At 39.4% G+C, this 13,059-nt stretch overlaps 1 protein-coding gene across 1 annotated transcript in view; it reads right to left on the bottom strand.

Moving 5' to 3' along the window:
• ATAD2B (ATPase family, AAA domain containing 2B) overlaps nucleotides 1-11,026 on the bottom strand; it is a 201,009-nt gene extending 189,983 nt beyond the window's left edge. The window contains exon 1 of the mRNA XM_012660440.1: nucleotides 10,810-11,026. Within this exon, the coding sequence (XP_012515894.1) occupies nucleotides 10,810-11,025 (216 nt within the window). The 5' untranslated portion in view covers nucleotide 11,026. The remainder of the gene's footprint in view (nucleotides 1-10,809) is intronic.
• Nucleotides 11,027-13,059: the final 2,033 nt, after the last annotated feature.

Here is a 13,059-nt window from a genome sequence, read left to right as displayed (position 1 = left end):
GAATATGAACAACAAAAATAATTTGAATAACAAAAAAATCAGGTAGAATCTTAATATGGAAGAAAAGAGATTTTAAGTATCTGAATAATCAGTGAGTTCACACCATAATATTTTCCATCTCTTGACTGTTTCTACCATATATTTACATTTTTTCCAAGCACACTAAGAACATTTACTAAAACCAACAAAATATTAGGCTACAAAGAAAGCATCAAATTCCACAAGAAAATTATCATACAAACTATATTATATGAGAGATGTTCCATGCTCTTGGACAAGGTATCTCATTAGGAAGGCGTCAATTCTCTACAAGTTAATCTATGAATTAAAATACATTGCCAACCAAAATTCTAGATGGATCTTTTAAGTAACTCTATAATCTTAACTGAAAATGCATACGGAAAAAAAAAGTAAAGATCCCCAAATACCTACATCAATTTTGAAAAATAACAAAGAGGGAGTGCTTGTCATTTAGGATATTAAGACATACTGCAAAACCATAGTATTAAAAACAGTATGGTATTGCCACAAGCATAAACAGACCAACAGAAAAGAACAGAAAGATCAGAGCACAACGTGTATGAGAATTTAGTATACTGTCAAGGGGCATGGCACCATAAAGGACAGGTTATCTAGTAGAAAGAATAAAATGAATCAAAGACCTAAACAGGAAAGGTAAAACTATATGTGTGTACCTGGTCACAATGTAAACAATATTCCTTACTATAGGACCAAAAACGGTTAAAAGTCACTGATCTATGATTACTCTTGGAAAACAACAAGAAAGTAATAGCAACTCCACTGGAAAATAGAAAAGTGGGCAAAAGACCTGAACAGGCATTTTAGAGGTGAGGAAACTAACAAAAGTTAGTATGGACATAAAGAGTTACCCAAACTCATTAGTAATCAAAGAAAGGCAATTAAAAAGCTAGCAAATGCAAAATATCAGCAGGGATGTGGGCATACAAGAACTCTTATAACACTACTCCAAGGAGTAGATACTAGCACGGAAAATTAAGTAATATTTATTTGAAGCACACATGTACTCTATTTCACTGCTAGGTAACTATCTCAAAGAAATTCCCACATCAGGTCCACAAGGAACATTGTATCAGGGTATTAATTGCAGCAATATTTGCAGCTGCAGGGAGTAGGGAGCAATCTAGGTACCTGTCAGTTAAGAGTACATAGTTAAAACGCAATGGATGTACCCTTGAAGTACTACACAGCAGTTGGTAGGAGTGACTGTATATACACATAGCTATTACATGGATGAAAATGTAGTGGTAAATTTAAAAATAATAACAAAATAAGCTCTATAACTAATACTGTTTATGAAAATTTAAAATACATACACATAAACCAATACAGTGGCCAGGTAATCTATCATCCAAACATGTTAAATAGATTGTTGGGGGCATCAGTAATTCTTTGGGAACAAGTGTAAATTGTGATTGTTCCAGGCAAATCAGAATTGTACAGGGCTAACTGGGATATGTGGGCACCCTACCTATTAACCACTATTCTCTGTAATGTAGGAAGACAGGTCTTGATTAAAAAGAAAAAAGCTTTGCTTACTTAGGGCCTTGGTAAAAAACAAAAAAAGAAAAAAACAAATACAATTCATTATTTTGCTTCTAACTATGCTGAATTCCCAGACTTCAAACATCAGTGAAATATACACCATAAAAATATGCTAAAAACTCTTACGTAAATCATTCAATATATACTTAAAAACTAATTGCGTTACATTAGTAAAATTTCATAACATAATTTTGTAACCATGATTTTGTAATAATGTTACAAAACACAATTTCAACCTGAGATTTCTTATTGAAAAATTCTTCCAAAAGAACATAATACTCAAATTTCAACAGTTAAAATCCAAAGAGTAAATCCACAGAGTTGTAAAATAAGGAATAGTTTTAGGCTAAAAGAGTTCACTGATGGCCGGGCTCAGTGGCTCACACCTGTAATCTTAACACTCTGGGAGGCCAAGGCAGGAGGCTCACTTAAGGTCAGGAGTTTGAGATCAGCCAGAGCAAGAGCAAAACTCCCTTTCCACTAAAAATAGAAAAAAATTAGCCAGGGTGGTGGCATACACCTGTAGTCCCAACTAGTCCAGGAGGCTGAGGTAGGAGGGTCACTTGAGCCCAGGAGTTGGAGGTTGCAGTGAGCTATAGTAACACCACTGCAACTCTACCTGGAGCGACAGAGGGAGACTGTTTCAAAAAAAAAAAAAAAAAAAAAAAGTTCACTGACCATTCTTTCATTATATTTCCAAAGATCAAAAATTTATTCTTGGCCAGGCGTGGTGGCTCACGCCTGTAATCCTAGCACTCTGGGAGGCCGAGGCGGGTGGATCGCTCAAGGTCAGGAGTTCGAGACCAGCCTGGGCAAGAGCGAGACCCTGTCTCCACTAAAAAATAGAAAGAAATGATCTGGACAACTAAAAATATATATATATAGAAAAAATTAGCCGGGCATGGTGGCGCATGCCTGTAGTCCCAGCTACTTGGGAGGCTGAGGCAGTAGGATTGCTTGAACCCAGGAGTCTGAGGTTGCTGTGAGCTATGATGACGCCACTGCACTCTACCTGGAGCGACAGAGTGAGACTCTGTCTCAAAAAAAAAAAAAAAAAATTTATTCTTTAACTAATTCATCTTCACCACTGTTGAAGGAAAAAAGAAAGTTTCCTAACACTAAAGGTTTTAAATAACAAATGAAAATATTAATCCAAGCAGTTTAATTTTCCTCCATTTCTCTAAAGCTACTTAGGATTCCTACCAAAAGGAAAACATTATGGCTGACAAATAGACAAGTTTTTAAAGTAACTTCTAAATTTATGTCCAAAAATATCAGACTACTTCAATTATATTCTCTTAAATACTCTAAACCCTAACCACAAAACCAGATCTTAAGCTGTCTGGCACATAAGCATAATTCCCTCTAACCATAGGTTTCTACCAAATCTCTATAATAATATCCCATTTCTTCGCTTAATTCTAAATTTACCACAAAATGTGCTGTTAAAGACCTTAAAGGCCCAAAAGAAGAATGGATATAGATTTCAGATAACAATGATTAGACAAAAATAACTTTAGGGTGCTTCTGTCCCCCTCCAAACCCAGGCAGGAAGTGAGGAAAGCTACTAAATCATCTAAATGTAGATAAGAAGGCACTAGACCTTAGGGAGGGGCTAATTATTTTTTTATAGCATGTTTTTCTGTCTCCCCCACCAGACTTCAGGTACCTACCATAAAGCAGGGACTTTGTTTTGTTCTCCACCTGCCTTCATCCCAAGCACTATGCTAGATGTTGAGGACTGAGGTGGGCATATGACACAACTTTGGGAGTGCCATTAGCATAGACCACAATGACGCCTCCCTGACTTAACAGCCCGAAAACAGTGAACCAAAGAGACAAAAATGCTTGCCCACATGGCACTTACATACTAATGTAGTAGCTGCTTGATAAGTATTTACTGAATGAATGAAAGAACAAAGGAACAAGTAAGCCTCACCACCAAAAGCCAGGCTCTGAATTACCTCTAAATTTCTGTTTGGTGAGATTAGAATACAAATTTTATAGGTATTTGAAGCACCACTGCTAATTCTAGGACCCTAGAATTAGGGTCAAATTAGGACAAATCCTAATTTGGGTCCTAGAATACAGATACAAACTAATAATGCTAAAGATGTTTAACTCAGTACATATCTTCAAACATAAATATGCTATATAATATCTTTTCAAGAGGTTTAAAATATGAAAAATTTTTTTCAAATGGAAAACACTTTACTGACCCTAGAGACAGTTTCCTAGAGCATAAAAGAAAATGTACATACTATAAGGCAGTATCTCCAAACAGTGGGAAAGATGGCAGCCCAAGTACACTTCTTTCGGAGACACCAGGCCTCAGATTTTTAGTCTGCTTATAGGGACTTTTTCCCCCCAGGGCCATCTTTAAAATATTGAGAAGAAAAAATATTGCAAAAATGATCTCTGCACAACATGCCTGCTCCTTTCCCTACACCTTGTCTCCTGAAATCAGGCAACAAGAAATTACTGAAGATCATTGTCCTGTAGTTCATACCCTAACATCCTACTATTCCCACTTTCAGTGGAATACAATTCTATACACCACAACTCCAGATAGTGAGGTAAAAGCTGTTGATACACAGTGTGTATAGTTATGACATTCCCTGGCTGTGTAACTGCTGCCTTCTTCACTTTTTCAGATGTTGGTAGAAACTACCAAATGAACAGCATTAAAGTAGTGATAGGTGAGGTAAAGATATACAGATGAGACAAGATACACTAGTGGAGATGAGAGAACTAGATTTAAAATATTACCCCTACTACTTGCCACCTATTTAGCCTTCCACAGGCCATTTAACCTCTTAGGCAACTCAATTTCCTCAGATATAAAATGGGGATACCATCACTTGCTTTATAGGGTTGTTATGAGGATTAAATAAGAGAACATTAAACAATACCTAGCATGTATGAGATGCCAAAAAATCTTAGTTTACTCCTTCCTCTTCTTATTAGGCTACCACCAAAAGGGCAGAAGGGCAAAATGCAACAAGTAAATATAGCAAAAAAGAAAGACTTTCAATATGAAAATAATTTAAAATGAGGCATACTTTCCATTCACTCATTCAAAAAATATTAATTAGCTGGGCATGGTAGCCCATGTCTGTAATTCCAGCTACTCAAGAGGCTGAGGTGGAAGGATCTCTTGAGCCCAGGAGTTTTAGTCCAACCTGGGCATCATAGCAAGACCCTGTCTCTAAAAAAATACATAAATAAATTTATTGAACCCTATGTATGGCAGGCACTGTTGTAGGCACTCAGGACACAGCTGTCAACATAATAGTCTCTGTCCTTAAAGAACATGGGAAAAAAAAAGTTTCACCAAAACATTCAGTGAGTAAAGGATTAGAATTCTTATCACACTGTCTACATTATTCATTTGGCACCTACCTTGAACCAATTTACTTTGTTAATAATTTCTCATATGCATACCACATGCACACTTACAGTACTAAAGGTAGAGGCTGTGTTTTATTTATCCTCTCTTCTCGAAGTCCTACCATCATGATTTTCTCAAAATAGGTCAGAGCTCCTCAATATGTTTTTCATTCATTCATTTAACAGGTATTTACTGAGCATCTTCACTGTGTCAGATGCTGGGCTAGGCCCTAGGAATACAGCAGTTAGGGGGAAAATAAGATATAGTGTCTACTCTTATGGAGCTAATGGAAGAGTCTAGGAGAGAAAGACTTTAACCAAAGGTATATATCTCCTACCTCCAGATAAAACTATAATAACAACCTGAAAATGTTTTCAAAAAAATTATCTAATACCAAATAGTTATAATTCAAAAGCATCTGAAGTTTAAGATCTGACAGCAACATATACTCAAAGTATCTAAAAGCTCATACAAATTATAGCCTTTTAGCTTTAATGTACATGTCTTTTCTATCATTTGATGTAAATCACATAATATGCTTACTTCCCAAAAAAGATCTAGCTTATATTTAATTAAAGTTAACACATATCATGTATGATTTTCCCCCTTGCTACTTCTATATAACGTTTTGTCCAAAAATCCCAAATGTTTTTTACTCAGTAACTCATTTTTCACAAAATCCTCCCCCATTGGGAGGCAAAAAAAAAAAGTAGTATAAAGACCAAAAACCTAAATATCAAGAAATCAACTCAAGTCGATTATGCACACAAATGAAATTGATAATGCACACAAATAAAACTTCATTATGTCTGTCCTAAAAGAAATGCCAAACATACAATTCAAAGTAATATGGCATTTAGATCCTTCAACAGATAGGATTATTTTCCAGTCTGGTGCAAACACTAGTTGGCCTCCTTAGTTCTCATAACAAGTGGTATTTCTACCACCTGTCCAGCTGGTTTCCAGAGGCTACGAGTTTATCTATAATTAGGTATTTAGGCAATATGCAATAAATGACCTATCAAAGAAATGGTTAAAAGACTATTTGCCAAAAAAATTTTTAAAAAGACTACTTTCTGGGAAATGATTTAAGGAATTAATATGTATTCACTTCTATAGGGTTATAAATTTCATCCATGACCCAAACAACAGGGTGCATGTGTATTTGGACTACAGAAATAGTCAGTAATTGAATTCTTTAAAGTTGCATTTTCAGCTGGCTACCAGAGATAATCCTATGAACTCCACTGCTGGTTTAGTTCAAAATTGTAGCAGGAGACATTGTCAAGTTGCTCAATATCACCTAAATTGTGCTCCTCCTGAATTTGATACAGTGTAACAGTAAACTTGCTCTAACTCCGAGGAACTTGTATTTTTCCCTACTCACCTGAGAGTTATGTACATTATTACAATTCCCTCTCAGATGACTTTTCCATATTTTTAACCCTCAACTTTGACCACTCTACTTTGTTATGTTGGCAAATGTATAAGTGTTGGAAAAGAAGTACAGAGTGATAAAAGACCATATTAAAGAAGATCCCAGGGATTTTTTTAAATTAAAAGTAACATAGCACTTTCCCTATAAAATAACTCAAAATATTTATTTTGATCCTTACAAGATGGGAACTCAGAATCAATGACCATCTCAAAAAGCCTGAACAGCTAGTGACAAAGCCAGAAGTACTAACAAACAGGCCTAAAAAGAGGCAGAAAAAGACTTAAAATACTTCTCAAAGATTGCTGTCCAGTTCTGTGAATACAGTATTAGACTGTTTGCTGGCAGTGATACCTAGACGGAACAAATAAACGCTAATAACCGATACCCAGATTAGCTGATCTAAAGAGGTCAAGCTTTATGCATGCTTAAAAAAAAAAGCCACAGTATACAGGAGTAATCACCTCTAACTACATAGCACTAAAAGTCAACTTGACATTTAATAAATGTGGGCACATTAGCTGGGTGTGGTGGCATGCCTGGAGTCCCAGCTACCGGGGAGGCTGAGGCAGAAGGATCAGTTGAGCCAAAGAGTTCAAGGTTGCAGTGAGTTACGATGGCACCACTGCACTCCAGCCTGGGTGACAGAGCGAAGGCCCCACTCAAAAAAAAAAAAAAAAAAAAAAAAGGTGTGAGCACAAAGGCAACCTACAGACTGGGAGAAAATACTTGCAAATCATATATCTAATAAGGAGTTAAATTCCCAAATATATAAAATACTCCAATATATATAAGTTAAATTCCAAAATGTATAAGGTAACTCCATAGCAAAAAAATAAAATAAAAATCAAAAAATGGGCAAAGGTCCTGAATAGACATTTCTTTAAAGGAGAAATACAAATGGTCAACAGGGATATGAAAAGGTGCTCAACATGACTAATCAGGGGAATGCAAATCAAAACCACAATGAGCTATCACCTCACACCTGTCAGGATGGCTCTTACCAAGATAAGAGACAACAAATGTTGGGGAGATGTGGAGAAAAGGGAACCCTGGTACATGTCAGTGGAAAAGTAAAATGGCACAGTCACTGTGGAAAATAGTATGGAGGTTCCTCAAAAAATCAAAAATAGAACTGACATATGATCCAGCAATCCTGCTTCTTGGTATTTACCCAAAGAAATTAAAAACAGGATTTCAAGGAGACCTCTACATTCCTATGTTCACTGTAGCATTGTTCATAATAGCCAAGATATGGAAACAATCTAAATGTCTGATGATAAATGAATATATTTTTACATGTGTGTATGTGCAATGGAATATTATTCAGCCTTAAAAAAGCAGGAAATCCTAGCATTTGTGACAACATGGGTAGACCTAAAGGACATTATGCTAAGTGAAATATGCCAGTCACAGAAAGATAAATACTGTATAATCTACCTACACATGGAATCTAAAATAGTCAAACTCTCAGTAAAAGGGTGACTGCTAGGGGACAGGGGGAGGAAGAAATGGGGAGGCAATGGTCAACAGCAACAAGGTTTCACTTATACCAAATAAATAAGTTCTGAAGATCTACTATATACATAGTGACTACAGCTAAGAATATTGTATTGTATACTGAAAATTTTCTAAGAGGGTAGATTTTATATTAAGTGTTCTTACCACAAAACACAATAATAATACAATAATAACAAAGGGAGCAAGGAAACTTGTCAGTGTGATGGCTTCACAGGAGTATACTTATCCCCAAACTCATTGAGTTGTATACATTAAGAATAGCCTTTTACATATCAAAACTAATAATAAAAATATAAGCCTTAACACTGAAAAAAAAAAATCATTCCAGTAGCCTGTAGAACGTATCCTTTACTTATCCCCCTATCCTATAGATAGCACCTCTTGTCGAAAAGGCAAACTATAGGAAAAGCTCTTGGTGCTATGGCTTTGTAAAGCAAATGAAATCTCTCTAAACACATTGAATGAAATAATCTAAAAACACAGAGGAAAGAGGGAAAAATCAGCATCAAGCATAAGAACATAGTACAAAAACAGAAAAAGGGGAAACTCTTCAATTACACGTCTTACGAAGATAAATACATGTTTTCCTATAAAAATGAGAATATTCTAAAGCAACAATATAGGCAACCCCATTTTCCATCAAACAAGACTTTATAGACACTAACAAATGTCTATTACAGACCCCACAGACAAAGACCGTGCCTTTAGGTACAACAGAAAGGATGAGCCAGGAGGGCTAAAGTTCTATAAAACCAACTGGAAAGGAAGAATTAACCAGACTCAAATCAATCCACTTCAGAAACATACAGCAAAGAAATGTACAACCTGCTTCATAAATATATAATCCATAAACTTAATAAATTCAGAATTATAACATCTTCTAAAGGTCCAATCACTATATAAGATGTAAGTCTCTAAAATCTATCAGAAAAAGCAATTAGATAACTATCAGTTACTAAAACCGTAACATAAATCTTTTTAAAACTGAAAAACATTTCAAAGTAACTCGTCAGTAGCCTGTTATTTATTGTCTTTAAAACATTTAAGGGTCCTTAAAACAAAGTTTCATTAGTATCCTTCTAGAAAGAGCTCTAATATCTTTCATTCTTCTAGCAATTTAAAAGCTACTAAATGTTCATTTCTGCATTAGATTATTGATTCCTTGCCTTTTAACATCTCCATAACAGCTGCTTGACAAATTACCTCACCTTATTCCTCGGGGGGTAAGGACAGCATGATAGCCATGAATTCAAAAATGGGACCACAAACTGATCATTGATAGATGAGCTAATTGCTTCAGATGAGTTAGACACTGCTCTAATAGAGTAGGCATTCATAGCATGATACAATTAAATGCTTACACTCTAAATATTTTATTTGTCCTTAAGTGTAGAGGACAGACCTTTTTCTTAAATTTGCTTTTATTCTAAAACATATGATAGCTTCAGTAAGTCAAGAAGCTTGTACATGCTTGGAATAGTTTGTACAGAAAGCCTAGTCTTCAGAATACTTATACCGAATAGTTTGGCTTAACTTTCAGATTTAGAGATCGGTAAGCCCCCCAAATTGTCTATTAAATAGGACAGTTCTAAAAACAACTTCCAGATTTTTAGCAAATAAAAGACAAAAACATTTTCAAAGATACAATACATATATTTCAGTGTAGTAAAGTTTTTCTGTTGTTTTTCCCTAGATCCATTTTGATTTGTGTCAAAACAGTATGAAACACAGAAAAAGCACACACAAACCGCAATTTTGTAGATCCCTATAGAACTTAAAATATTGCTTTCTCTCCCATAAGAATAACAAAACGGTGTAAATTTAAAGGAGCATTTTAAACGAACAGCATTTTTTAGCCAAGTTACTTAGCAAGTTAACCTCTTTCTAGACGGAAGCAAACACTCTTCTCTGCATTCAGAACCAATCTAATAGCACAAATGTGTCAATTCCTTTAAAACGATAAATATCTGCACTAGCTTTGTTTTACCGTGTAGGAAATAAAATTTCAAGATCTTTCAACCACTTTTTTAAAAAACATAAATCATCACCGGCTTCTTCAAATGTCACTTTTGCAATTGTATGACAACGATGGTGTTAATTCACCTTCTGTGATATTACCATAACAAAAACGGAGACATCCAAGAAACCACACAATTTTGGGATGATAGTATCGAGTGTCCAAAACATTCGACTTGTTTCTTTCAACATGTTCCTTTTGTGACCTGAAAGCTCTGGTCCCTGCTAGAACCTTGCTTAGCTGGTTGGCTGGTTCTTCAGCTACAATATTATGTTTGATCTCTCCTGCCTAGAGAGGCGATAGCGTTGATTTTGTTTTTAAAGTTGGTGTCAGAGCAGCTACAAACTTTTTGCAGCATCCCTGCCTGGCTGCCAACTGGAGCTCTCTGCTCACTTCCTCACGAACTTGAACCACCCCCGAACTGAGAGTAAGCTGGAGTTAGACAGCGGCAGGAACTGACACACTTTCAAGACGGGTTTGACACCTCCGAAAACTTTCACTTCTCCAACCCTTCCACCCAGGGACCCTAGCCTTTTGCTCTTGCTTCCCCTAGAATTCTCCTCTGAGACAGGACAAGGACACGGAAAGCAGATCGTTCGGATGCCCCCGAAAGGGACCCCAAATTCCTCTCCTCTGGACTCAAGTACTGTTATTTACACAAAAGAGCCAGCCCAGCAAAGCAAAAGGGTTAGAATCGAGGCCCTTCAACGGACTGCCACCCTCCACCGCACCCGCGAACCCTGTCTCCAGCCGCCCAAGCGGTCTCCACTAGAGGCTTCCTGCCCTCAACCCGGCCAGACAAAGCCCCGGCGGCCGGGCCGGCACTTCCAAGCCTCTGGACTCGGGACGCCGCGCTCTTACCCGGGCCTCATCCAGAGCGACGCCGGTGCCACCGCTTCCCCCGGCCTTGGCGGCGGGGCAGCTGGCAGCGCGGGTCTTGGAGGAGCGGGTCCGAGAGGAGATGAAATGGCTGCTGCCTCCAGTCGCCCCAGGCTCTGCTCCGGCCCCAGGCCCAGGCCCGGGCCCAGGAGACTTGGACCCGAGAAGGCGCAGAGAGCTCTTCCGGGTGTTCACCATGGTCCAGCCAGGAGGACGGGGTCCACGCCGCGCCCGCCGCTCCCGGGAGAGCCGAGTAAGGCCGGCCCGCCGGCCGGGCAGTCAGGGCCAGTGGAGCCGAGCCGGGCGGAGAGAGACGAGCCGGCCCAGACTCTGCGGAGCGCAGACAAGGACAGCGGAGAGCAGGGCAGAGGAAGGGAAGTCGGCGCGAGAAGGGAGGTAGCGAGAGGCGGGAGCAATACTGCAAGCTGACAGCACAGATCCTCCGCCGGCTTCGCCCTGCTCAGCGGGAGCCGAACGGAGCCGCCATTTCTACCCCTTTCTCTCTAGTTCTCGCTCTCGCTCCGTGCGTCAGGGTTCCAGCGCCGGAGGGCCGACGAGACCGCTTCCGGCCGCGGCCGCGGCGGGGCGCTGCAGGGCCGGCCAGCCCTCCCCTTCCCGGCTTCTCCCTCCTCTCCCCACGGCCTCCAGTGGCCCCGCCCCCAGCGCGGCGTCAGCACTTGGCGGCCAGGGGAGCGACGCTCTGGGCTGTTTCAGTTCTATGGTTTCTCGGTCGCCCAACCGGCTAAGCTGGGGGGATGGGAAAAACCAGACCCGGACCTGGACGAGTTCGGGCGTGGGACTTGGTCCCGGGGCCCTCACGCCCAGCCAGGCTCGAATACCGCAGACACCCCCAGCATCACCCCAGTTGGCCTGGATGGAGCGAGACCGTCGGCAAAGGCTCGGCGGGGACTGGGAACGCTGATGAGGGCGCGGTGAGCTGAGTCGAATATCCAAGGCAAGGCACTGAAGTTGAGACGCACTTTCCATAGCTGTAAAAATGAGAATGACAAATGTGATAAAATAGATCTGTGCAGTATCTGGAACACGGTAAGCTTAAGAAAAAAAGAAAAAGCTCGCTAGAATCCTACGTCTTTAAACAAAGCGAGGCAGGGTCGTTTCCTGTGGCTTTAGCCAGATGTAAGGCGGAGTCACAATGAATTCCTTCTCAGTCTAGTTTATCACGGCCCCTTCCCCTTCGGGCCCCCCGCGGAACAATTAAGAATACAAAAAGCTGAACCCAAAGATTTAAAATTTGTAATTTAACTCCCAAAGAAAAAAATTAAGTTACACGGTTAATATGAAAGGCTCTGCTGTAAAGCAAGAATTATGTTCTTTTCAAAAATTAACCGTACGTTAGAGATACCCTATTTATTGGGCAGAAGTTTTCCCTGTTTATTAAACTAAGAAATATTGAAAACTCTAGAAAAATCCCATAAAAATCAGCTGGCATCAAAATTAGAGCATTCTAGCCATCCAGACTCCCAATCATTCGAGAAAACTTCGTACGACACTGGTAATGAGGACAGTTTCTCTATTTCAGAAGCAGTATGGGTTCCAGAAAAGCAGACAAATCCTTCTTACGCTAACTTGCATACCACACCCACCCCTTGACACTTCATTTACAGCTGGCCTTGTAATGGGTGTGGACACCTCATCAAGGAAGAAGACCTGGATTTTCCTGGGTCAGTTAGCTGTGACATCATTGAACAGAATAACCACCTTCATTTCCTGCAGAAAGAGGCTGATTTTAAGTAGTCTATGAAGTGTCCAGGGAAGGTGTGTGGTATGCAAATTAACATACAAAGGATTTGTGTGCTTCCCTCCTTTGTTTTGTTTTTGTGTTTGTTTCTGTAGTCCTAAATTAGGAAGATCAGGTTACCTATAGGGTTGCCCTATCCCATACTATTTACTATCAACAAATGTTTACTCTAAATCCAACTGGTGTTAGGTACTCTGCCAGGCCAGGGAATAGATAGATTTAAAAAAAAAAAAAATAGTTCTGGCCCTCAAAGAGCTCACAGACTGGGAGGGAACGAAGAAGACAGGCAAGAAACCAGTAAGCTGCAATTGCAATGTGATAAGAAAGAGGCAGAGATGGCTAATTCAAGCAGGAATGTTAGGAAAAGCTTCTGAGAGGTAATGACCCCTGAGATGCATCTTGAACCACAAAATGGGGGAAGGAAACAACGGACAAAAGAAAGAAAGGCTTCAAAAAGATACGGAAGAGGCCGG

This window comes from Propithecus coquereli, unplaced genomic scaffold (assembly GCF_000956105.1).
Source record: "Propithecus coquereli isolate 6110/MARCELLA unplaced genomic scaffold, Pcoq_1.0 Scaffold668, whole genome shotgun sequence".
In the NCBI taxonomy this organism is placed as follows: Eukaryota; Metazoa; Chordata; class Mammalia; order Primates; family Indriidae; genus Propithecus; species Propithecus coquereli.
The sequence above is the reverse complement of the archived record's forward strand: the minus strand, read 5'-3'. Positions and strand labels throughout refer to the sequence as shown.